Source organism: Ischnura elegans, chromosome 2 (assembly GCF_921293095.1).
Source record: "Ischnura elegans chromosome 2, ioIscEleg1.1, whole genome shotgun sequence".
NCBI classification, from domain to species: domain Eukaryota; kingdom Metazoa; phylum Arthropoda; class Insecta; order Odonata; family Coenagrionidae; genus Ischnura; species Ischnura elegans.
The window spans coordinates 145,947,827-145,974,981 of NC_060247.1; the positions used below are offsets into that span (position 1 = coordinate 145,947,827).

At 42.0% G+C, this 27,155-nt stretch overlaps 3 protein-coding genes across 3 annotated transcripts; all 3 read left to right on the forward strand.

Annotated features, from left to right (window-relative positions):
• Positions 1-2,562: 2,562 nt before the first annotated feature.
• Positions 2,563-3,234, forward strand: LOC124153305. Its single transcript, XM_046526401.1, has one exon. The coding sequence runs from the start codon at positions 2,563-2,565 to the stop codon at positions 3,232-3,234; it is 672 nt and encodes a 223-aa protein (XP_046382357.1).
• A 153-nt stretch (positions 3,235-3,387) lies between these two features.
• LOC124153306 lies at positions 3,388-3,996 on the forward strand. Its single transcript, XM_046526402.1, has one exon. The coding sequence runs from the start codon at positions 3,388-3,390 to the stop codon at positions 3,994-3,996; it is 609 nt and encodes a 202-aa protein (XP_046382358.1).
• Positions 3,997-8,414: 4,418 nt separating this feature from the next.
• LOC124153307 (piggyBac transposable element-derived protein 4-like) lies at positions 8,415-25,201 on the forward strand. Its single transcript, XM_046526403.1, has 3 exons — positions 8,415-8,590; positions 8,709-9,833; positions 24,942-25,201. Exons 2-3 carry the CDS (start codon positions 8,711-8,713, stop codon positions 25,199-25,201), a joined length of 1,383 nt encoding a protein of 460 aa, XP_046382359.1. The 5' UTR covers positions 8,415-8,590; positions 8,709-8,710.
• Positions 25,202-27,155: the final 1,954 nt, after the last annotated feature.

Below are 27,155 nucleotides of genomic sequence, written 5' to 3' on the forward strand. Positions count from 1 at the left end.
AGAAAGAGCGGTCGAGGGAAAGTTTATTATTCTTCTTTCCATCGCATCCCTCCCACTCCGCCTCGGAACGACTCCGTCCTCACTCCACAGTTCCAAAGTATTCCTCCCTTTGCGTCTCTTCGTCGGAGGGCTCGCGAAAATTCAGCCCTCTCCTCATCCCCTCGCCACCTCTTTTCTCTCTCGTCTGCACTCGGAGGGGGTGGTGCGGCGAGCGAGCGGGATTGGGTGGAGGCTTTGGGTGCCTCGACGAAATTTTGGGGCCTGGCTGCTATTGCGGGTTTGTGTGCGAGTGTAGCAGCGCGCTCCCAGTGATATACGAGGGAGTTGGGGGGGGGGGGGAGAGGGGGACTCTTCTATTCTGTTTCCATTGCCAGCGCGAGTTCATTTTTCATCCTGCTTCAGCGCGCATGCGCTGTTTTAACCTCCCACACCCCCTGGGGGGTAATAAATCCCCACCGGCGCAGCGTGGATTGTTACTGCCTATTCCCCGCACCCTCTCCAACTTTTCATCCCCGTTCCTCTAAACCCCTACCACCCCCTCCAACCCCCCTAGTCACCGAAAAGCCTTTCAGCCATTAAAAGCGTCGAGCGAGCCTCCTCGCCTGTTTTTTTCTCCTCTCTTCTCTCTCCCGTTGCATCCACTCTTTCGCTCTCTTTCTCCCATTCTCTCCCTCTCTCTCTCTCCATCCCAATCCGTTCCATCGGACGCTTATTTATTCCTTTTCAGGCTCATTATTCGCTTTCACTCCTCCCGTTCCCGCGATGTGTCTCTAGTTTAGCGTCCGCCTTCCCATCTTCCAATCGCAAAGTTGCGCTCAGTGGAGATGGGGCAGTTCCATAAAAAGGGGGATTCTAAAAAGTTGGGACGCGTTTTCGGGTGCACCCCTTCTCGGCCGTGTGGTTCTCTCGGTGGTTTCGATCGCCTCCCGTTCGATGAGCGCTCCTTCCCCGCAAAGGCATTTCTAATTTTCTCTCGAGAGTGCTGTCGTCGTTCGCCGCCGTGCGTTGTCGCATTACGAGCTGGTTGGTCTTAGCCAACCTCTTCTTTTAAATTAAATCTCTGTCGTTAGCAAATTAAATATTCTTTCTTGTAGCCTCTAAAAACATCATTAGCGGCGGCGTTTTGGGTACTTGTTAGACCAACAGCTTCCTTGTCAGTCCGCGTTTTATCACATCACTCGTAATAGCCGTCTTCCATTCATGTACTGTCACGATATTTATGCGTCATTTAAATGTGAAGTAATTGTTTTGTCACATATGGAGGCATTTTTCATAATTAGGTTTGGTTCTTTACTTTTTTGTTTCGACTTAAAGCTGGCGAATTCCTGTGTTATATCTGATGCTAGTAAGGCAAATTATACTGAGTCGATTACACCTAATGTTGCCTTATCATTTTCAATGTTTTATTTCTCTAATGCGTGCGATTGACGAAGGAAAAAATTCTAGTATCCTCTCTTATTGGATGAGTGGTTTGATTTTGTTGATATTGAGGCTAAATGGCATTCTTAAGACGTATTTTGCTTCATTTTATAGTGGAAAATTGTCTCTTTAAAATAGAAGAGTTAGGACGGAATAAATCTTTAGTAGAGGAATGAGAAGCACAGTGATTTCCTCTCCTCCAATCTGGAGCAGGAATTTTGCGTTTCCTCTTTAAGATCTCCGACTGGTTTTCCTTTCCGGTCGTATTTCGGCCCTTGGCCAAGAAGCCACATCAAAATTTATGCCGTAGTTTTTAATTTTCTGTTCTTTTTTTCCTCCCATTCATTTACTATCTAAACCATTTTCCTGATTTATCGAGGGTAACTGCCTATTTTCGCTCTTCAAGACTGACTATCAGCTTTTACGCGACGGCGTTTTCCTAATAATTCATTGGCTATTTATATTCTTGTTAAGATACTATTTTGGTGCACTTATTTCTTATATGCATTAGAGAAAATAGTTCTGAATATCTGTAGGAAAAGATGTTAAAATTCCTCCGAAACAATGAGATTTGTTTGGAAAATAGGGGTTCATATTTTCTACTGGATACATTAACAAGCCTACGAAGTATGGCCTGAGAGTTTGACTCGAAATGAGATATTTATGATTTAAATGAAGCTCGAACGAGTATGCTTAATTATCGTATGGTCATGTTATAGGTTTTATAGGTTCATTGACCTCTAAAATATATTTTTATTTTAGTTAATCATAATTTGTGCATGCAAGGTTTTACTACTATGCATGAGCAGTCATACTTACCGTATCCTCCGAAATAGTGTTGAGTTGAATGCATTGATTAATCCCCAGGTATTTTCTATATTTTTGTCAATATTAGTTAACTAATGTCGTTTGATGGTCTATAGGTGTGCTTCTGAAGTGACAGATTTGTATGTTAGAGTACTGAAGGGTAAATAGGCCACTCCATTCGCCTTACAATGCCTTTATAAAGCAGTTGCGGGAACAAAGGAGCAAAACTATGTTGAAGTGATTGACGAAGAACCCTAATTGTTACCGTGTAAACGCTATCAACTCCAGTAAGGTTCATTTCTCTCCACCATTTTTTCTATGGAATTGAACCAACCAATGGAAGGGACTCCATTGCGACCCATCGTGAGTGCCATCGTAGCCCCCACTTACAACCTGGCACGTTATCTCGCCGGCATCCTGTCCCCCTATGTTGGAGGCTGTGAGCACCACATCAAGAATTCTGCGGAGTTTGTGGGAACACTGGAGGAACTTCGTACAGACGAGAATGACCTGCTGGTCAGTCTCGATGTGGTCTCCCTCTTCACCCGAGTCCCTCTGCAAGACACGCTGAAACTCCTGGCTGATAAGTTTGACCACCGCACAGTGAAGCTGTTTCTGCGTACCCTGACCTCCACTTACTTCCAGTACCGTGGAGAATTTTACGAGCAGGCAGACGGCGTTGCCATGGGGTCACCATTATCCCCCGTCATAGCGAACTTCTTCATGGAACACTTGGAAGAGAAGGCGTTGAACTCTGCTCCACTCCGTCCCAAGGTATTTTTCCGCTACGTTGACGACACCTTTCTCATTTGGCCCCATGGTAGGGAATCCTTGGATGCGTTCTTGAATCACATGAATGGCCAACATCCCAACATATCTTTCACCATGAAAGTTGAAGAAAACCGTCGGCTGCCATTCCTCGACATCTTGGTTCACCGGAGACTGGACGGAACACTGGGGCACAGTGTATATCGGAAGGCTACGCATACGGACCTCTACCTCCACTGAGGTAGTCATCACCATCCCTCTCAACGAGCGGCCGTCATTTCCACCTTGATCCACCGTGCCACAGTCATCTCAGATAAAAACAGCCTACCTTCTGAGTTGGAATATTTGAGAAGAACCTTCCGACTTAACGGATACGGTGACAGGATGTTCTCGATGGCCCTAAAAAGGGCCATTGGTACACGGCACCGCATGACGAAGGAGACGGCTGATCCACCTATTGCCAGGGCTTGTCTTCCCTATATCTCTTCAGTTTCTGGGAAGATCTCGAGAATACTGAAGAGAAACAACATCCAAACCATCCACAAGCCACCTTCTAAAATACGGGACATTCTTGTGGAAGCCAAGGACCCGAGAGGCCTCAAGATATCTGGAGTCTACAGGGTGCCCTGCGGCTGTGGTAAGGTCTATGTGGGTGAGACGGCCCGGACGATTGAAACACGTCTGAAAGAGCACCGTCGCCATCTCAGACTAGGACAACCCGAAAAGTCTGCCATCGCGGAGCACAGCATCAGCTGCGATAACCCTATCCGGTTCGAGGAGACGGCGGTCATCGCCCGGGCTTATGGTTATTGGGATCGACTTGTTAAGGAAGCCATCGAGATCCGACTAGAGCCCAACAATTTCAATCGCGACAGTGGTTTCAACCTAAGCAGCTCGTGGAAACCGGTGTTGAAGACCATTCGCTTAACCAGAGATGGCAAGAACCAATCAGAGCGCACGATGACCCAACGCGACGAAGCCGACCAATCACACGGCACCTGACCACCTGGCCGTTCCTATAAATGAAGTTCGAATTTTGTCTCGACACTCAGTTGCCCTGAGGATGATGCCCCTAATAGACATCGAAACGTCGGCGGAGAAGGATTTTATTACCCGGTGGAAAGCCCGAGAACTTTTCATCCAACACCTACGCCGGGAAAACACCCGATTATATTTAACCAACCAATGATCGCATAACTCTCGAGTCTGGGTGGAATCTTTGAATAAAAAAGAAGAATCCTCTCATATATCATTACCCCCTATTTCCCGTGGCCCCATTTGTTTTAAGCATTGTTTTATTTTTACGGACGTTAATTTTCGGGCGCATCTCTTTACGTGAGCTTTCCACGATACCTGTTCGCGTACCCCCGGCCATTACTGCGACTCAGTCCTTTTTTTCTCTCTTTCCTGCTCTTTTCTATGCTTACCCACTCCTTCTCGGAATATTAACCCTTACCATACCAATAGGGTGGTTTCCTATTATTTTTTATTGCCTATATCGGAAGATTATTACTCCTGGAGTACGTATTTCACGCTTTTAGATTTTTAAATGACGGTATCTATTTTTCGCGATCAAATGAAAAGTGAAAAATTTCAAGCGCGCGAAAACGCGACGGGTAAGGAAATCTCTCCGTGTGACGTATTTCTGGTTCCCCCTCCCGCCTTGTGAGGTGACCTTGATCGAGGCTCTGAGCGCTGATAGGACGCAGGATGCTAGCGGGTAGCTGAGTACCTTGCTGGGTTGTAGCGCTTGGCTTAAAAAAGGTTTTGTTAATACCTTATCAAACGAAGAAATATTTCCGACCTTAGCCAGTTTTAATAGGTGATTATTGAGACATGTTTCCCTGAGCTATGCGCCTCATGCATGCATTGGTAATCTCAGACGATGTATAACTCCTATCTTCTCCTATAGAACTAGGTCCCTGTGACGTCACGTGGAGTGGCATCGCATGGGCACCAATCTGGCCCTTTTCAAATGAGGATAAAAATGGACCATTGCCATTCGTCAAAACCGGTATTTCTAAAACCAAATAATTTATATATTACGTATACACTACTGGTGGGTAACGAATCGCAATCAATGCCTTTCGGTTTCTTTGATGAAGGAAACTACCCTATCATAGCCCTTAACAAAGCAATAACATCCCTTTTAACAGCATAACCTTTTTTTCGTATCTCGTCCGCTTCATTATTTTTGATGTCCCCCGCTCTTCGCGTCACGTTTTGCAGTGCTTCGCCTTACATTCGCCTCTCTTTCCATCTTAATCTTGATCATCGCGATTCTCTTTTTCACGTGCGAAAGCTGTTTATCTGCACGTGAGGACCACCATCTTCTGAGCTGAATGTTGGTCCTGTTTCCATCATCAATCTGCTAATGATCAGCTTTTTTATACTCTTCTTATCCCTTTTCTTTTCTTTCCTTAATCTCTGTATTTTTGCCTCCACCCTCGTCCCAGCCTCTACCTCTTACTCTCCTCAACCCCTTCCCTCCAAATCCTGTCGTTTTTTTTGCCCCGTAAATTCGCACGCATCCCTCTTCCGCACTTCACCATTTTTCATTCGCCCTGTCTTCCCACCCTCTCTCTCTCCCTCTCTCTCTCTCTGTCCCCGCCTCCGTTCCCCTATCATTCCGCCAATCCGCCGCCTGAATTATTAGGTTTAATCGGTGATCACCTTGTTTCCAGTCGGATCCATTAATTCCTTATTTTCTTCGATGCGTAATCGCATTCAACAGTCGATGTTTGCGTAATCGCTCGGCGCCGAATTGTGTCCATGATGCGCCTTGGGTGTATTGTTTCGCCATCTGCCCAATTTCATGGTGGTCTCTTTCGTTTGGATTGTAACTCGTGTCTTCTCCTCCTCTTAATCTTACAGGGAAAATGGTGGAAATTCTTATGTTTGTTGAGACTCAAACTTTTTTGAAGAAGAGAATCTTCTCTCGATGATTAGTAGTGGGAATAATTCCTATTGGCTGGTCAGTTATTTAACGTCATCCTTTTTGAATACTTTTTCTAAAATGAGTTTTTTGAGAAATTAGTCGGTTTGAAGCAGCCTCTTTTATTAGGATTTTCATGCATGTTTCCGAAGCATGAGACGTGGTAAACTGTTTTTGCATCTTACATGAAGCCTTTAAATTCGGGTCGTATTTTAAGCTGAAATAACTGATATTTTATTTCCTGACGTGATAATCATATTTCATGCCCTCAAAAATCCATAAAAGACGTTTGATATATTCAATATTTATTGATTGCAAATGTGGAAGGTGAACTCCGCTCGATAAAATTTAATTAATATAGATTTTTTTCTCCGGTTCACGCAATTTAAATGGAATGTTGGTCAATGTGCCATGAAGCGTCATAGGTAACGCAGCAATCTATCTAGAGAGAATCAAATCATGCGCTCATCGCTTGAAGCTTATTATTTGGCATTAGGTATTAATGATCTAAGATAATCGCATATTTGCGGTGCTACTCTTTCGTTCAAATCCTTATTAAAATCTATCTTTAGCCTCAATTGAGATTTTATTAGCTCTCTAATTACATGGGGCACATTTTTTACTCTTTGCACTATGTTTATTTTATTATTTATTCATACGGAGGAAATAATCTCATTCTGGTGTTTGCTTTTTTACTTGATTTCGTGATAACTCCGATGCTGATGACTCTCTTCACGGCTTTCGGTGCCACTGCCTCAGTCTTCATTCCACTCAACCGTGTCAAATTCGTGTAATGATTTTTCGCGAGGGAGGCGCCAAGGCTTTTTACACGGTCCCCATTCCAACTGTGGCATGCCGGCTGCTGCGACCGCCCATCTCCCGCGTATTTTCGCGCATCCTCCGCAAAAATCTTCCGCAGCCCTCGCTGTCACCCGCACCTGGGGAAGAACGTATGTTGCAGCCAGATTGGGTGGTGAGCGAGCAAGGCGGACAGATACAGAGAGGAAGAAAATGTGAACGCGGTGGGATTCGGAGCGTCTAAAATTCGCCACTGTCTGTCCCGACACCCAGTGAGAATTTCATTTTTTTTCGAAGTATGGGATAAGGATCAATCACAAGAAAACTAAGGTTATGAGGTTTTGTAAAGCATCACGATCGAGGAATGTGAGACTCAAGGTAAAGGTGGGTGGTGAAAAACTTGAGCAGGTAGAGCAATTCAACTATTTACGCAGTACGTTAGAGGAAAACGGATACAGTATTAAGGATATCAGGAAGATAATAGAATTGGTGGAGGTTTTCGTGTATTGCTGTTTAGAAAACATTTTCACTCAACGTTTCACTCCTCCTACTGGGAGCGTTATCAAGAGAATGGAAGGAATTTATTCTTGTCCCGAGATTATTTATGTTTTTTTTCGCTACCCATTGTTGTGCCGGATTTGAATTTTAGGCGATAGCCGTTGGTCATTATATTGGGCTAGGAACCCTCTCAACACACGGCTGAGGTTATACCCCTCCTCCCTATTAAAGTTATTTGGCCTTTTCGCTATCTCGATGGATTCACGTATAAGGCGCGGATGATATTCTTCCGTCTTCGCCAATACCCGTGTAGCGTCAAACATTATTATTCTATGCCCAGGGCTGGAGGCAAAATGTTCAGCGACAGCTGATGCGTCCCACTGATGTAATTGTAACGCTCTTTCGTGCTCTTTAACCCTTTATAGGTCATTGGGATAATAATTTCCCACCCCCTTCTAACGTGAATGAATTCTTTGCTACCTCATCTAAACCCTGATTGTTTTTGTTTGTTTGTCTCTCTATCTTTGTGAAATTAATTTAAATGTATTTTTAAAAGTTATTAATTAGACAGGAGCATTTTTTAAGTATTGACAATTGCTTATTTTCATAGTTTTTCCTCAAAATCCAATTTCTGTGTTTTTTGCGCGATAAAATTGGTATTTATATTTTCCACTCTTTTAGTAATTTACATTTATGAAATGAATACTATTCAATTACGTTTTCTTTTATTCACTTTATATTTTTTATTTACGATAATTATTAATTTATTTTCAAAATATTTTTTTTACGAATATTTACATGTTGAAGTTATTTTCATTATACCACAATTCAAGTTATTTCATTCTTTACAATTATTCTAATATAATATGCAATATTTCAAATAACAATTGTTGCAACTATTACGTAACTATGCGATTAGCGCAGCTCTTGAGTGGTCTCTCCTCCCCAGGCTCCGCCAAGTTGTGACGTCATTTTTTTTTTCACGCGATGAACTAGCTCAGCAGGCAAGACGGACGGCTCTTTTTTCGGCTAGGTGAACCGCTTACTTGTTATCAGCTGTTGACAAATATAGAGCTGGAGAGGAAATCTTCACGATATACGAGTGGGTAAAATGTAACTCAAATTATTTACATTGTATCGCTTGCACTAAACAGTGGTCGACTTGATGAATATTCAGGCTCAGCTAATTATCTTTCAAAAACTAAATATGTCTAGTTTGTGTCCTTTTGAGATCGTAGCTATGAAAAGGATATTTCTCAGTAGGCTCATTTCGCAGCAGTCTTCCTCAGAAACTTACAAAGAGCAGAACCTCTGCTGCACAGTTGGAAGAGAGATACTAGAAAATAGGGGATTATTTTCAAAGAGGTACGTTCATGTTTTTTTACATGTTGATAACCGAAGTCTTTTCATAATTTTTCTCGTTGACACACAGTTCTACATTACTTTATTTCGTTTCATGAATAAATGATTCCTCAAATTTTAGCCATGGAAAATTTATCGGCAAGAGAAATAGAGCTTGCACTGCTGGAAATTACAGATGATCAGGCATGTAATTCAGACTTCGGCGGAGACTCAGATGCCGATGACGGAGACCCAGTTCAATCAAAAAGAGATTGTACTGCAAAGAAAGCAAGGAAGTCCATCCCAGTGCGATTGTCGCCCGAGTCCATGATCCCTGGTACATCGGGCATTCAAGCCAAGGGGAAAAGGAAGATCGAGGCTAGTACCTTGAAGACAGTTGTTGAGGGTGAGTCGGAGTCTGATGACTCAGATTACGTTCCCGAAGATTACAGCAGTGATTCGTCCTCAGTGTCAGTGCAGTCTATAAGAGGGAAATTTTCTAACTCCAGTGAAAGTGAACCCGAAGGTGGAGTAAGGATCTTCGACCATGATGAAACAGAAGAGTTCAGATGGAGTAAACGGGGGAGAGATCCTAAAACGTTCACTGATGCTTCATTCAATCAGCATATAGGCCCAAATATTGCTCCGAAAGATTTACATTCTCCGCTAGCATTTCTCTTACATTTCATCACGGATGCATTTCTCGTTGAAGCTGTGGCACAGTCTAATTTGTATGCCGAACAACACGAGCAGAATTTAGAACTAACCGTTGAGGAACTCAAAGCATGGCTAGGGATTATTATTTTTATGGGATTCCATTACTTGCCCAGCATCAGGTTGTTTTGGTCGACAGATGAAAACTTTCATTGTGAACGAGTTGCTCGTATCATGTCATTGAATAGATTTTTAAAAATATTGCGCTTTTTACACATCAATGACAACACTAAAATGCCCCCCAGAGGGTCACAGAATTTTGACCGCCTCTATAAAATTCGCCCGTTGCTGAATCAGTTGTCCGAAACATTTCCCTCGGCATATTCACCTTCTAGGTTCCTTTCTATTGATGAGAGCATGGTAGCATTCAAAGGGAGATCCACAATGAAGCAGTATATGCCTCTAAAACCAATAAAACGGGGATTCAAGGTGTGGCTTATGTGTTGTGCTGCTACCGGCTATTTGGTTTCTTTTGATGTATATACAGGGAGGGATGGTGACGGATGTCCCGCTAAAGGTCTCGGGGGAAAAGTGGTTAGTAAACTTATCAAAGGTCTTGAGGGATTGTTCTATTGTCTTTTCTTTGATAGTTTTTTTTCTTCTTTATTGCTTATGTCCGATCTTTTGAAAAAAAAATTATTTAGTTGTGCAACAATAAGACCAAACCGAAAATATTTTCCTGATGGCGAGCTGGTAAAGAATAATAAGATGAAGAAGATGGATATTGACTATGCCATGGCAGGGGACATCAGTGTATGCAAGTGGCTCGATCGTGGAAAAAAACCTGTATGTGTAGTGAGTACGATGCACAATCCAGCAAATCCTACTAAAGTTCTGAGGAGAAATAGAATTGGCAACCGCGAAGAAGTGCCATGTACAGAGGCTATTGTGGATTACAATAAATATATGGGTGGAGTAGACAGGTTTGATCAATACCTATCTACATATAGTATCGCGAAAAAATCACGTCGATGGTGGGTAAAATTTTTTTACTATTTTTTTGACTGTGCCATAGTGAATAGCTTTATTGTGTATAAAGAAATACTGAAGCATAAGGGGCAAAAACACTTGAGTCATCTAAATTACAGGTCAAAACTGGTGAATGAACTAATTGGTAACCACTGTTCTAAGAAAAAATCAGGTTATTTGCCAATGAAAGGCTATGCAAAAAAGCGAAGAAGCTCAACCGGTGCTGAAACAGTGAAAAATACAATTCGACTTATGAATGTAGGTTTGCATATGCCAGAAAAAATTGAAACATATCGGAGATGTGCAAGTTGTAGTACCAAAAAGAAAGAGAAAAGGAGCAACGTAATATGTAAAGAATGCAATGTGGCTCTGTGTAAGGACTGTTTCAGTCAATTTCACAAGTCGTAATGCGCAAAATTATGTTATTTATAGGAGTGAAAATTCTTTTTTTATCAGTATTTTGTCAATGTAAAGTATTTTGTAAACGCAGGAGATAAAAGTTCATTCACTCTCCCAATAAAAAAAATTATCTAAGATAATTTGTTCATATTTATCAGAAAGAATCAGCACAGAAAGGTTTATCATTGTACCAAAATGTATAAGGTGAAGTAATGATTGCCCCTTGAACGAAACGCAACCCTCAACGCGTGAAACTGCAATAAGTTGAATGTTAAATATGCAACAAAAAACGCATAAGGAAAAAATTGTATAAATAGTTATTTATTTATGAAATAATAATAAATCATTCAGTAAAAGATGGTGGCTGTAGATAAAAATATAGAGGACATATTAAACTTGCAAAAATTCTAAATTTTTTAAAGTTTATAGTAAAAAATAACATTTTGGGATAAAAATTTAGAAAAAAAACTTTTTATTTAATCATGTAAAATATTCATTATGCACCCTGCCAAATTTTGTAACTTTTTTCAAATCGCAAGTCTTTTGACCGTTAAAGGGTTAAGCCTTTGGGAGATTGAACGCTTGCTCTGTCCCACGTAGCTTCTGCCGCAGCAGCAGGGAACCTCATACACTCCCATAGATTGAAGGGGAGGAGGATGGCTATCCTTCGGTGAAGGTAGGATATTTTGAATTTTCTTCACGGTGCAGAAGCGAGTCTTAATGTTGCCTTTTTGGAGGATTCTGGCGATTCTATCGGTGACCCCGGAGATGTATTTCTCTCCTTCTTCAGATTCCTCCAGATTTCTCTTCTCCTCTCTTCTTTAATTTTTTTCCGTTTTTATCTAGACTTATTAAAAATGTTTTGCCATCTTAATCTCGTTAGTAATCGTCTGCTATTGTATTCAGCCTCACTTTGTTGGCTCTTGAAAATATGTGGAATCGCACGAGCTATTGTCCTTGCATATTATCCAATTTGAACATTTTTCTTCTTCTTTCGTACATTCGTTGTCTATAATAACATTTTTCTTGCAGTTCTTGTGTTATCGTTACAATACGTTTCGACATTCTCTGTGTCAGTGTCTTGTGTCACTTGATTTCGTCTCCCGCGCGTTCCTTTTCCCTTAGCGGGAATGCGGGTTCTGCGCGAAGGTTTTTTGACTCGGTTGGGTTAGTTTCGTGCGACGGTTTATCCGTCTGCCCGTTCGTTACCGCCGTTTCCCCCGAGCCGTCATTTGAAGCGAGGGCGATTCCACTCCCAAGAAATCCCCTTTCAGCGTGGCCCCCCGTCTGTCTCCCGTCCACCGTGCTCTCTCTCTCTCTCTCTCTCTGCCCGCTCCCGCTGCTCTCTCCCGCCCTGTCCGAGATTTCGCCATTAAAAGCGGGGCTGCTGTCCCTCCACCGTGTCACACGACGGACACATCAACAAGCTAAAGATTCCAAGAGCTACCACGCACAAATTTCTCGGCGTCATTCTTGACGGCAAGCTTACCTTTATCACTCACCTAAAATCCGTTACCTCCAAAGCCATCGGAGTCCGGCAGGCAATCTCTTGTCTGTGCTCTCCTACCTCTCCTCTTTCTCATCAGTCAATAGCCCGATTGTACAAATCCATAGTTCGCCCTTTTGTACTATACGCGTGCGAGATCTATGCGAAGAATAAGAGCATTCGTAATAAATTGGAAACTTTCCAGAATAAGTCTCTCCGCCATCTTCTCCGTATCAGCAAACTCGTGCGTTTCTCTGACGTTCTCTCCGCTCACAACATTCCGACTATGAATGACTTCGTTTCCTCCCTTGTACATAATTTTAAGTTCAGGCTGAAGAGCACGAATAACACACTACTTACAGACATATGGGATTACGACCCAAGTATCCCGACAAAGTATACACTGCCTCACCAAATCACTCTTCTATGAGTCTTTCCTATCTTCTTGAAAATCTTATAGCTTTAGACCAATATCTATCACTAATTTTTAAGTACTTTAATTATTATGAACTTATTCCGTAACTGCATTTAAATCTGTTTGTTCTACAGCCAACTGTCCTTAACTGGCTCTCTTTCATAAAACTCTAGTATGCACATGTCCGAAAAAAAATATATATAACGCAGTGGTAAAAAATAATCCTGAAAAAAATATAAATTATATATCATTATTAAAAAAACATAAAAAAACTAATATCATAAATAAATTATATTCAATCAAAAAAAATGACAAAAGATAGTACATACTGTACTATAAAAAATCGAAAAAAAAATATATAGATATAAAAAAATATAAAAAAATAATTAAACCACTGCAAGGGAAAAAAATCATTCTTCCCACTCATCATTCTCTACTTTTCTTATTATGTCAAACTGCTTCTGTATTTCTACTTTTATGTGCTGGGAAATCACAATGCCACAAACATCTCTATGTAACAATGTATTCATCGATTTCTCAAAGCAATGCCATGTCTAATATTTTTGTTTATATTATAGTGTAATTATCTAGGTTTATTCTAATTTTAAGTTTCTCTTTCTCGCGAACAAATCACTACACCGACAACGATACACGCACGCCATTTTCTGTCTTTATTTGTTAACTGGCTGGTTAGGGTGAGAAATATCTCACCGGCACAGCTGTCAAGTTCGCGCCTACGGCGCGGCCATTCATGTGAAAAGGCCTCCACCGTGTGTGTTTGTCTCTCTCTCTCTCTCTCTCTCTCTCTCTCTCTCTCTCTCTCCGCCCTCGACTGGACTTCTTCGTGAATACCACCGCTGCACACGTCACTCTCCTCCCGTTCTCTTCGACGCAGCCTTTCGGGGAAGGAGTGGTGGAGAGAAAGAGGAAAAATGTACAAAAAATTTGAAAAGGTCTGTCGTCTTTCCTGTTTTTCTCTCCAAACCCTACTCCTCCCCCTCTGGTGGAATTGGATCTAGGATCAGAGAGAATCTATCTTACCTCGTCCTCCCCTACTCCTCTACGAAGTCCCACCCTCTCCCACTCCTATCCTCCCCGCGAATTTAACCCTTCCCATTCCTTTATTTTTTTAAAGCCTTTATTCTCCAATCCCTTGGAAAATATAGAAAAAAAGAGGCGGGAGAGAAGTCGAAAAAAAGCAGATACGCCGACCCCACGCTCAGCCTCCAGCCTCCGTCCCTCTCCGCCCTCAAGATTTTTTTGACGGGCGCGAGACGAGAGAGTGGGAGGAAATACTATTCTTCTAAAATAGCTGCGGATCCGGGGATTTACCGGGGGAAAAGAGGAGTAGGGAGGAAGTTATGAGCGAGAAAAAGACTTTCTGGCTGCAAAACAGGTTTTTGATGTTAAGTTTTTAATATGAGTTTTTCCCTTACGCGAAGACTCTCTCAATGCGGCTGGAATTTGTTGGTGTGTTTCTCCTTTGCCGTCGAAAATTTGCTCTTCAATTACACGCGCACGGAGTTGAGCCGTTTGAATTTCCCGGCATAATGGAAATAATATATTCGGATGGATTTAGCCCTAAAAGTTGTACATCGCGGCCGATGAAGATTTCTCTCTCAATTTATATTCAAGCATTTTCGTATTCGAAAGCTGTTTGCGTGGGTTTTTATTTAATATCTGACACTTGCCTTCGAATTCTCCGTAGTTGGAAATGCACTGACCTACATTTGGAATTTTCGAGCTGTGTGTGCAATCACTCGTATATAATTCGTTTATTCGTGCTCGATGTTTTCTACTTCCATTGTGGTATCAATAATTAGTCAATGGGCAATCATTGGAATTTCTCTGCTTTCAATACGTGAAGTCTAAACGTTTTTATTTTGCCACATCCTCGTGTTTTTCTGCGTATTTCAGGCGAAGTTTTTGCGTGTTAATATTCTTTTCGCTCGACTTTTATTAATACCGGTTTGGTACAGTAGGAGGAAAATTAATATCCAGGCGTGGGAATTAGCCTCTTGACTGAATAGCTGAAGACGTTTTGATTAGTTTCCCTCCCCGTCGAAATAAAAGCCAATGAGCTCTCCTTCCATGACACCTTCTTCCGAATCCGTCTCGGGCGTTTTGTGTAGTTTTAATTTTCAGCCGTTGGCCGCGCTGCACGTCACCTCTCTCTCTCTCTCTCTCTCTCCTCACCGGAGGCTTTTCTCTGCGGCTGGTCGCTCATTTTCCCCTCTCCTCCACCCCTTTCCATCCCCTTTCCCGCAACCCCCCGAGCCCCCCTGACTCAAAAGTTAACTTTTCCTCCCCACCTGACGGAATTAAGAGGTCGACTTGCGAATGGGCGGGGAAGAGGGGCGGGAGGGAAACTGTTGAGGTGTGGGGTGGGTGGAAGAAGCTAGGGAAATCAATTAGAAAATTAAGAAGACGGGACGACGGGCAGGGGTGGGTGTCGTAGAGAGAGGATCACATTCATTAATTAACGCGCCGGAGGCGCTGTCCCGCTGTACCGGTGAATTCCTTCACCCTAACCAGCCAGATTACAGGAGATTACAATTCTGTTTGCGCAATTGTCTATGTTGTGTGGGTAGTGTTTTGTTTGTGTGAGCAGAAGCTTATAACTAATATGGGATTTGACATTTACATATTGAAATTAAATGAATAGAATGGTACGTAATTAAAGTTTTAATAGCAGGTTTTCTTTACCTTGGTAATTGGGGTATTTACCTTTAAATTTGGATGATGAGTGTGGAGTTACTTTACCCTCTTTTTATTAATTTTTATTATATTTTTTTTGTTTTATTATTTATATATTTTTTTATATATTTTTTTTCTTATGATTTTTTTGTCTTTTATTTTCTCTTTTTTTGTTATTCATTTCTTTGAATTAAATGTATAAATTTTTGTTTTCTTTTATGATTTTTTCTTTTTGTTTTCCATATTTTATAATTTTTTTTTGTATTTTTGTTTTCTTTTCTTTTTAATTTCATCATCATCTTTTTTATAGACATAACATTATAAATGCCTATTTATACATTGCATTGAATGACTATTCTACAAGAAAGAAAGATATAGGAAAGACTCATAGACGAGTAATTAATTGAGGCAGTTTGTATGTAGTAGGGATTGTTGGGTCATAATCCCAGATGTTTGTGAGTAGTGTATTTTGGGTTGCCCCGAGTCTGGACTTAAAGTTATTAGCTAGTTTATGGAGGTACGTGTTGATTGTGGGAAGTTTGTGTCTTGATCGGATTTCTTATGTTCTGACTAGGCGGGATTGGTTAAGGAGGAGGCGGAGGGTTTTGTTCTGGAAGATTTCCAGCTTTTTTCGAATGCTTGTTGATAGTGCAAAAATCTCACATCCGTACAGGAGGACGGGTCAGATGATTGAGGTGTATAGTCTTACTCTGTGATTGTGGGAGAGAGGTGAGGATTGTGAGCATAGTGAGGCAACTGCCGTATAGAGAGGAAGGAGATTTAAATTTTTTGGGGAGGTCGCCCGTCTGCGCTCCGTGTACGAGGCTTAACGGTGACCGTGGTTCGCTGCTCAGGTTTCGAAGAGGGTTTTAGAGGGTGGGAAGGGGTACGGAATCCTCCCACCGCAATCCCCCTCCTTTCTTCCTACCTCCTCCTCCTTCTTACGTTCATTGAAATATTTATCATGCCCATCTCAGGAAGCAAATCTGGCCACGGGTCTCATTAGCTCCTGTTAGTGCTCCTCATCTCATTTTCGTCGCCTAATTGACGTTATTAGTCCCTATCACTCTCCAATTTTATCCACCGATCCCTTTACAAACAAGATTCACGTATATCATGCAAGAGTGATAATTTTGGGTGACGATGAGGCCTAAAAACTCTCACTTCAATGGTTTCCTCTCTTGCCTGGCCATGGTGAGTGAGTCTGAAATGGATGCGATTGTCTTCTCATCTATTTCCAGTCACCCAATCGTGGTCGTATTTCCCGTGTTGAGCTTTGGCGCTCTTCGTTCGTCCTAGCAGTGTGTTTCTTGCTGCTTGGTCTTGTCACTTAACCTAGGAGTATTCATTTTGATTTTTAGTTACTAACGAAGGAGGATGCATATGAAATTCACAATTGGTGTGATAAATTATAAAGTACTCCATTTGATTAAATTTAGAAATTATTTGTGGTTTATTTATTGTAAGTATTTAGTGTTTTATATATGGTTTTACACTTTTCCGGCGAACAACTTTAGAAAAATCTTCTCGGGATACCGCGCGGGGTAGAATATTTAAGAGCGCCGACGTTTCGGGTACCGACTCGCTACCCATTCTCACGGCTACTGATGGAAAATTCGAAAAGACCGTTGAAGCCCAGCGTTAGGAGGAGCCGGATTGGTCGAGATCCGATTGTTGTCGCGGAAGACCGTGGAACAGAGTAGACTTAGCTCTGGCAAGCATAACTCTTTTAAGGGTTCTATTCCAAGAGCTGCTGATAGAAAATCCGGTGTCTCTGTTTACTTTCTTTTTTTCAAGTTTTATTTCAATCGCCTCTTTGGTTCAACCGTCCCAAAAATGACTCCATCGTCATAAAACTCTGGTGTCATCCCACTGTATTTTGTGGTCCTCATCCAAGCTATGCTCGACTATGGCTGATTTTTCCGGTTGACCAAGTCGGAAATGCCTTTGATGTTCTTTCAGACGAGCAGATATTGTTCGCCCAGTCTCACCCACGTAGACATTACCACACTCACAGGGAATTTTATAAACTCCAGGAGTCATAAGGCCAATTGGATCTTTTACACAGACGAGGTGATCTCTTAAACTCGTCATAGGGCGATGGATGGTTTCGATGATATACCTCTTCAAATTCCTAGAAATTTTAACCGAAATACTAGAAACATAGGGTAAAAAGGCCCTGACTGTCGGTTTAGGTTGGTCTTTCTTCATAACCGAGCTCTTTGCAGTTGCGGAGGATTTTCTGAAGGCCAAAGTGATCTGCCGCTCTCCGTACCCATTCTGGCGGAAGGTGTTCTTAAGATGGTCCAATTCCGAAGGAAGACTCTCCGCGTCGGAAATTGTTCTCGCACGATGTATTAGGGTGGAAAGAACTGCTTCACGTTGGGAAGGATGATGGTGACTATGGCCATTGAGGTACAGATCCGTATGTGTGGGTTTTCGAAAGGCACTATGACTCAGTTTGCCATTATCTTTCCTATGGACGAGGACATCAAGAAAGGCAATCTTATTATTCCGCTCTAACTCCATAGTGAACTTGATGTTCGGGTGTTGGTCGTTCATATGGTCCAAAAAAGTGTGAAGAGCGTCCACTCCATGATGAAGGTGTCATCAACATATCTGAGGAAGCATTTAGGGCGCAACGGAGCAGATGAAAGTGCTCTCTCTTCAAAACTTGGCATATAAAAATTCGCAATGGCTGGTGACAAAGGGTATCCCATTGCAACTCCATCTGCCATTTCGTAGACACTACCGTTGCACTTAAAAAAGGTGGAAGTAAGCGTATGATGGAATAACGTTACCGTCCCACTGTCAAATTTCTCCTCCAGAAGTTTGAACGTATCAGCTAAGGGTACCCGCGGAAACAAGGAAACAACATCCAAGCTGACCATCGTGTCCGTCTTCTCCAAAGAAAGGTTTTCCAAGATTCCCACAAAATGCGAAGAGTTTTTAATGTGGTGTTCACAAACACCTACACACGGAGACAAAATACCGGTAAGATATTTAGCCAAATTATGCGTGGGAGATCCAATAGCACTCACAATAGGTCTTAAAGGAACACTTTCCTTGTGTATTTTCGGTAGTCCATACAATCTGGGAGGTGCCGGAGCATGAGGAAAAATACTTTTGGCCACTTCTTCAGAAATGCCTGACTTTTTAATTAAAGTTATGGTCTTCCTCGTAATTGAGTCCGTGGGATCACCATTCAACTTACGGTACGCCCGATCATTAAGGATATCTCCAATTTTTTGCCATCCTAACGCTGGGCTTCAACGGTCTTTTCGAATTTCCATCAGTAGCCGTGAGAATGGGTAGCGAGTCGGTACCCGAAACGTCGGCGCTCTTAAATATTCTAACCCGCGCGGTATCCCGAGAAGATTTTTCTAAAATTAGTTTTTTTGCTGCGGGGAAAAACCGATGGAATATTCGTAGCAGAAAATTATTCTATATAAAAAGTATCCATTCAGTTTTATTATAATCTAGCCGATATTAATATTTTTTAATCAATTGATTGCGGTTTGTTAACCAGGATTGGTGGATAAACAATATTTTCCATTTATTTCTTTGAAATGTTAATAAAATAGTTTTCAGTTTTGTTTTGTGATTGAAAATATCGAATTTAATCCCGTCCAACTTTATGAGCACCTCTTAAATTAAAAGTGTGTTTATGTGTCCGTTCCATCAATATGCTTCTGTTTCGGAATCAGAAACACGAGGAAATATTTCCCTCGTTTCGAATAAGGGGCTTTGTAATGTTTTGATTTAAACCGCAGATTTTGTTTTCTTTTCAAATTCACGATATCTGCATTGTATTAGGTCGGGCGTGAAGTCGATTTCGACTGCGAATTTGGACTTTCAAACCTAATTCCCGCCGGAAGAGACTCCCAGCCTAGTTTTCGTCGCGGCGCCAACATCTCTTTTGATTGTCCTCTTCCGTGAGGTCGAGTGGCCTGGGGCGAGTGGCGGCTAGGAACAATTTTCCACTCACACACGCCCCCGTGCATCGTGCTATTTTGCTCCCCGGCCTTCATTGATTTCCGACATTTATTATGAGCCGCCCTCGAGCTCTCCGTCGCTGGGAAAATAACGAAGCGTGGGTCCTCTCCCGCCCTCCATGTCCATTTGCAGATATGAACTCGTCGTCCCGGGTGGAATGGCGATGGAGGGCGAAGGTGTTGGAGTTGGCCGTTTTACATCCCTCCCCGTGCCTCTCTCATCATCCATCCAATCAGCCCATGAAAATCTCGGCCCGCGGAGTATTTATGAAACATCTGCCCTCGCGGCCGTTCCGTAGCGGGCCAAATCGCCTCGTTTTTACCCGTTCCTCCGTAACTGCCCCCCGACGACGAGGAGGCGGGGGTCATGGCCTTCCGCGCCCGCCCCCACAGTACTCTTTCGGGACGTTTGTCACTGCCTCCTTTGAGGCGACGGGGGGGGGGGGAGGTAAAAATAACTGCCGTTTTATATTCGAGATATCAAATTTGATTCCCTTTCATATGGCCGCGAACGGCGTCGCGTGGTGTGTTTCATCTTCTCATTTCGTCCTCCCGCCTATCAGTCCACACACTCACGGAACTATCCTCCCCGAGTTGTTCTATCTCCTGCCACGTGGTATGGGGGGGATCGCAGTTGGGTGAGTTGGTTGAACCGGTTAATGGCATCCTTCTCTTACTCCGTGGTAACATTTGGGCAAGAGCCACGTTCCCTTTTCTACCGCAATATATTCCTTTATATATATATATACGTTTCTATGCATACATGCGTCGAACCTGTATTTTATTATTCTGTTGAACTTCTTCCCTCAGTAGGCTCCATTAATTCTGGCGTCTTCGGAACTGAGGCAATTCACAATAAGGCGCTCTCCCTTTCATTATACCTAAAGATCCTATCCTCTTTCTTCCTCTTCTTCGTTTACCCAATATTCTAACCTCTTTCAGCGTTTGTATGTATATAGGCTCGCACACTCTAACACACTTGGACTCCCTCTCGTGACATTTCTTTTTTACATCCCTCCTCCTCTTTTTATGTTTTAATCCTCCCATTATCGGAGGCCTTCCATCCACGTCCGAACGGCCCTTCAAAAATAGTAATAATAATGATAAAAGGAAGTAAAAAAAGTGTCGCTTCTGGGAGTGCCTCCCGGATAACTGCCCAATCGATTTTGGGAACTGCCGGTGGAGTAAGATTTTTACGTTGTTCCGTTAACCGTTTAACGGCCCCGGATTTCAAATTAATGCCTCTCTCCCCCCACCCTGCCCCCCTTTTTCCTCGTGCCCAACTCGTCACTAAGTTGGCAGTATTTCTCGTCGCGACGCTGATGATGGGGTATCTAGGTTCATTTCCTCTGGAGGCATTTCACCCATACAGCTCCGGGATTATGGCCTAATAGGGTTTACGAATCTTTTTATTTTTTGGAAGTGCCTGCCGATAGTTCTCCTGTTTTCTTAGCCACTCGTCGAACCCTGAATTTCTATTGGCACAAATGTCATTTCATGTAATGTATATATATATATATATATATATTATATATATATATAATGTATAAAGTATAATGTAAATTGGTTATGATTTCTGGTCGCAATGCAACAGAGGATTCATTCCATTTGACCGCGAACAATTTAGATTCCTCGTCAAAAGCATAAACAATTGAGCCTCGAGGTTTTTTCCAAGAGCTGTAGAGCCTTCAAGCGGGCACTTTCCAGTTACCCGAGTGGTTCAAGTTGCAAAGGATCGCCTTTCCTTCAGTGTTTGGAACAAGGAACATGTATAAGAGAAGTTGTCAAAAAATAACCGATGCTGAGTGATAACGGGAATTATTTTCAAGAAATGTGAAACAATGATAACTACAAATCCTACCTTCGATCCATGAGGATTTGATTTATTGAGCCCCTCCATACGAAAAAAAATTGGATGAGGTAACCATCTGTAGAGCAAAGGCACCATAATTTGAGCCCCAATCAAACCAGTTTATTTTATATCCACATTTTCGCTGAGTGGCATCCAAAATACGGAACCATTTGCTCATCTATAGAAAGGTTTTGTGAAAAAATTCCCAACTACAAAAAATTAGCATTCAACATATAAATAAATAAAATAGGTATCATGTGCTCCCGCAGCAGGACTTGTACTTGTCTAAAGATATTATAAAGATAAATGGTTGAATTAGTTCGTCAAACTATGAGTAGAAAGAGATAAAGGAAAATTTTTTGACACCTTTTCTCTCGACAAATCGGACAAATTTGCAAATCTGAGGCCAATATTTACGAATGAATTTCTTGCGAAAGATCATTCGAATGATCTTTCGAAAGATCTTTCGAATGATCTTTCACCGTGTAAAGCGGCCTTTAGGACATGCTCGAAATTTCTTTCGGGTGAGTTCCTTGAATGATTAGAGTTAGGCAATATTGTATTCCCATAGGTGAGCCAAGATAACGTAGCGGCTCGTGTTGGCTGGAATGTGTTCACCGAATAAACAGATATTGTGTGATTAATTGGGACTCTCACCCGAAACTTTAGCGCTCAAATCATGAAATATAGTTTAATAATTGTAAATTGAACAAAATATAGACGAAATCGAGGAGAAAAATGACGTTTTTATTCATTTAATATCTGAAATGTTATTTCCAAATTACTGCCTTTAGACAGTTGATGTTTGTGAATTTATGTCCTCTCAAAGTACATATTAATTATTTGAGCTATTTCGTAGGTTACTGTACTTCCAAAGTTTTTATATAAAATATTAAAATTCCGAGGTGGATGCCAATGGCAAGATGGACGCCGTGCGCTCATATCATTCACGGAAATCATTCAAGCAAATTAGAGAAGGCCTGAAATTTCATTCGAATGATCATTCACGCTGGAAATTTCCAGGAAATTTCCGTTATACACGGTGAATGATGGATCATTCGAATGATCTTTCGAAAGATCTTTCGAATGATCTTTCACCGTGTAAAGCGGCCTTAATTTGCTTGAATGATTCCGTGAATGATATGAGCGCATGACGTCCATCTTGCCATTAGCACCACCTCGGAATTTTAAGATCATATATATAAACTTTGGAAGCATATTAACTCATGCGATAGCTTAAATCATTAATATTTACTTTGAAAGAAAGTAAATTCACAAACATCATTCCTCAAAATAGAGTATTTTGGAAAAAACATTCCGGATTTTTAAAGTTCAAAATCGTCGTTTTTCTCCTCGATTGCGTCTATATTTTGTTTGATTTACAATTATCAAACTGTATTTAATAATTTGAACGCTAAAGTTTGGGGTGTGACTCCCAATTAATGACAAAATATCTGTTTATTCGGTGAACACATTCCAGCCAAAACGAGCCATGACATCACATTTGCCCACCTAGGAAGTCACAACCTCACGGGGTTGCCTATAATTCAAGGGGCAAAGCCTACAAGTTAGCCCATGTATATCACAGTCCAATTTCTTCCTCTGCTTCGATAGCAAGCAATGAGATGACACTGAGCCAACTTCATTGCAGAAAGTATGAGGATGCTGAAGTGCACTCTTTCGAAAATAGAACAGGTCGCTTCCTTTTTTCTCTTCCCGTTACCTTTCTTCTCTCGCACAGGAATGACCTTTGTTCGACTACATTGTAAAGGCTGTGTACCCGAAGGGACCCCAAACATAAAGGCTCATGGTCGACCGGCCTTCAACCTTGAGGAGCTTTTGCTTTAAGCTTATTCTGCTCTTTTTTTATGGGAGCTGGACGCTGCGGCGTCAATACAGGACTGAAATAGGATTTTTCTGAACGAGTAACAATGCGCAGTTTTTCCCCAAATTATATTTTCACTAACTTTATAATTTAATGAATCGGAAGGGAAAAGACCCTCGGGCAGTCATTTGAAGAGTAAGTTCCCTTATGAACATGTTACAGAGCACATTATCTTGAAGCATAATCATCTTTGCTCTGCAGCGAAAACAACCAATTATGTACTTCGTTGCGGGATTACAAAACGCACGATTTATTAAAGTGGTTTTCCGCTGTCAATACGTACCGTTCTAATTCCTCTCATTACTTAGTGGGTCATACCCCACCGAAAGTCAAAGCAATACCAAAGTATATTAAAGCGCACATGTAAACAAAGCGTTCCATCGTCTGCGAGTTCCAAAACAAATCATGTGGTGAGAAACGGTCGGAAATATCGTTAGAATCGAAATACACTATCGATAGTCGCACCACTGCGCATCATTTCTGCGCAGAAATTTCACCGAAATCATTCACCGAAATCTTTCACCGTGTATAGCGGTACCGGCGAATGAATTTCTTGCGAATGATCCTTCGAATGATCTTTCGAAAGATCTTTCGAATGATCATTCACCGTGTAAAGCCGCCTTAAGGTCGGAAAGTTTCCCTCGTTTGATAAGGTATTAATAATCCTTATTTAAGCCAAGCGCTACCTTCTAGCATTGTACTCTGCTACCTGCTAGCAGCCTGCATCGCAGCGGCGCACACATCCTCGCCCCAATGTCACCTCACTCGACGGCAGCGGGAACCAGAATGATGTCACACGGGGTTTTCCCAGTATTCATACTTAGCTGTCGCGTTTTCGCGCGCTTGAAAATTTTGACTTTTCATTTAATCGCGAAAAACAGATATCGTCTTTAAAAATGCGAAGGCGACCAATGCGCACTCCAGGAGTAATAATCTTTCGATTTAGGCAATAAAAAATAATAGGAAACCACCCTATTGAACAAAAAGCCCATTCTACTCCTTCTTTCCCTTATTTTGCATGGCCGCCTTTATACTTTATGAGACGATTATATTTTAGACCGAATAAGGGAATTGTGATAACATATGTTAATATAAAGTGTAGGTATTCAATATTTGTTTAGTCCATCGAGGTCACCATTTATATCGCACTCATTTACGACACTATTGTAATGATAAGTTTTTAAAACGAGCGAGAATAGTGCCACAGAATTATAGACCTAACCTAATCCATTCCTAATAAAACCCAATCCTACAATATTTATGCAAACCTGCGGCAGATTTGTCAATTTAATCTTTCATACGAGTTGCAATGAAAAATTTTCTTGCCTTAAAAAAACACATTCCTTAAAAAAACCCTTTTTTTTTAGAAAATATGACCCTGATTATATTTTTTTACTTTTATCACGGGATCTCCTCCTTTGAAAACGAAATAAACTGATCTCAGTTTTATTTGAGAAATTGCTGAATTTCAAGTCTGAGCACCGATTCCCTGCTCATTCCTTACGCACTACTTTAGCATATTCGTCCTTTAAAGGTAATATTTTATTCTAAAATATCAATAATTCCTTCTTTGACTCATTTAAAACTAAAGTTAAAAAAACAACACATTGAAGCAATCACGTTAGAAATCGAGTCGCATGCACTCTTCTCCGACAAGATCAGCATAATTACTCTCCAACAACATGGCAAATTTGTAGCATGCGAAGAAAAAAAATTCCGCACGACATCGGCGATGTGACCATTGTGATTCCGTAAGTTCCTGTTTTGTGGTGGTGCGATACACTCTTGACTAGTTTCAGGAAAGCCCCTCCCACTCCCTCTTTACCTCTTTTCGCCGCTTCTCACTTCGTACACAGACATTTTCTCTCTTTCCCTTTACGCCATCCTTTATTTCTCTCCCTTCCACTCAAACTGTTTCCTTCCTCCCCACCTCTTCAGCTCTCTCTTCCTTACTCCGAGGCAGTAGTTATCTTCCCAAAGCGGCGGCTCATTGTGGACCGCAGTCACGTAGGCAACGAGCGAGTAAGCAGCCCCCTGACTCCTGAACTACAGTCGGCGCGTGTATCCAAGGGAAAAGCGGGTCGCGCCCGCGATGAGGATGAAGAGGGCATTTCAGGTCCCATGGCCAGAGTCAGGAAGGATAAGGAGTACCCGTTTTTAGCGGCGAAGATAATCCGTCGGCCTTTGCAGGTCCCCATTTGCTCTACAGAGGATCGCAGGTAGTGTGTTTGTGGTAATAAGGCGACATCCATAGTGGGGTTCCTATTAGCCCCACGAAGGCTCCCTCTAGGTTACAACCCAAGGCTACCTTATCGAGGTCTCTACTGCATGGCAAAGGTTTCGTTCGGGTAGTGTGTCTGCGGCTGTGTCAGTCCCTGGATAGGAAGCAATACTCCCGTAAACTTCCACAGGACGGTTATTCGGGTAGAATAATTGCTAAGTTTGACGATCTAACGATTTGATCGTTGGATGATTCTTCCCCATAGGATAATCCTCCAAGATCGTTAAGATAGCAATGGCTGATGCCTGGTTTCGCTGATGGTAGGACCCGCCTGCCTTGTGACGGTGCGGGATTCCTCGTCCCTTCCCTTCCTTCCCTATCCCCTCCCAGGAGGCGTCGTCGGGCTCCCATCGCGGCGGCGCCTCCTTCGTTGTTCCTTCCCGGCCTTCCCCTCCTGGGTGCAGAGGAGAAAAGCTCGCGCTTATAGACCCTGCCCCCGGGAGTGTATCCTCGCGAGCCCGACCTAGGGTTTCGCTCCAGTTGCTTAATTTGACGAGTGCTGCCAAATTTTACGGCCATCAGAGACTCTCTTTTTATATTGCTTGGAGGCCGTAACTCCCCCCAATTCTCCCCCATGCGTTATTTCCTTTGTAGACTTCCGCGGAGATAATGACTCAAGACAATTATCCATCCGGGTTTCCTTCCGCGTTTATCTATTTTACTGGACAATTATACTCCAACGTTCCAGTTGGCTTCCTCAGGTGCATTAAAGTGCCGATGCAGAATTTGATCTTCCATAAATACGTTCGCCCTGTTTAGCGCCTTTCTTGGACGAATTATTGCCCAGAAAAATGGATAAACGCGGACCACTGCCTGCAACTAAAATATTGCAATGCCACTACCTTTTGCTCGTGGACATGAACTCGTGCATTAGTCTCACAATTATCGACACTATGATCTTTGTACAAAGTGAGAGAAGAAAGCCAAAATTACTGACTCATGTGTATCAAAAGGTTTAAGAGTCATTATTTTTAATAATTTCCCTTTCAAACAAACCATCCCACAGTGGGCTAGAATCGGAAAAAGCTGGCCAAAACCTCAAAATCGATTTTTTTAGATAGGAAGTTGAAACTTCGCATATACATTCTCAAATAAATTGTGCAAAACTACCAAGATTATTTATCTCCTGTGTTTTCACGTTTACAATATATGTGAGGTCAAAGCTGAACATATTTAGCGAAAAAGGACGACCCTCGATTTTTTCTGAAAACTGCCGACTTTATCCTCGTGCTGTAGTTTTATAAATAGTTTTATCGAAAAAACTGTTATACCACCTTAATTGACACTTCTTATTCTTTCATTTTAAGGGTATTTAAAGATTTTGTTTCATAAATAACAATTGATGCATAACAAAATGGCGGAGCCTGTTTTCAACCCATTTTTTTACATAAAAGTAGAAAATAAGTAGACATTATCACCGGCTTACACTAAGTAACTTATATCATGTCGTTCTTTGAAGCTTCTATATTGTGAATCTAAAGTCAAACCTTGCACCAATTTGCAACCCCGAATTTTAAATCGTTTTTTCGAACGCACGGACGACTCTGGTTCTGGCCGGCGGCGGCGGAGAGTACGGCGACGCGGCTAGCGGGTGGATGCAATATGGTCTCATTCACTTTTGTGTGTGGATAACAGATATATTAGTGACAGAAAATAATCACCAGAAAATAAAATTAATAAATATTGCTACGAATGACTCTCATTATGCAATCGCTGGGCACTGCAAGAGGTGCACTGAAAGGTTTCTTTCTTTGAGTGCATTCCATGGAGAATGGACTTCGCGTGCTTAATCGCGAGAGAAGCGTCAAGTGCTGGGATTGCATTCTCGCGCGCACCTCAGAACCAAGGTCTGACCACTCAATCACACGGCATGGCAAGGTTTTTTTACACCATAAT

Excerpts from the sequence above, each read along its gene's own strand:
- LOC124153305 (XM_046526401.1), top strand. The coding sequence starts at position 2,563 with ATGGAAGGGACTCCATTGCGACCCATCGTGAGTGCCATCGTAGCCCCC.
- LOC124153306 (XM_046526402.1), top strand. The coding sequence starts at position 3,388 with ATGGCCCTAAAAAGGGCCATTGGTACACGGCACCGCATGACGAAGGAG.
- LOC124153307 (XM_046526403.1), top strand. The coding sequence starts at position 8,711 with ATGGAAAATTTATCGGCAAGAGAAATAGAGCTTGCACTGCTGGAAATT. Across the intron at positions 9,834-24,941 it reads GGTTAGTAAACTTATCAAAG|TAGTTATCTTCCCAAAGCGG; the intron begins GTCTTGAGGGAT and ends ACTCCGAGGCAG.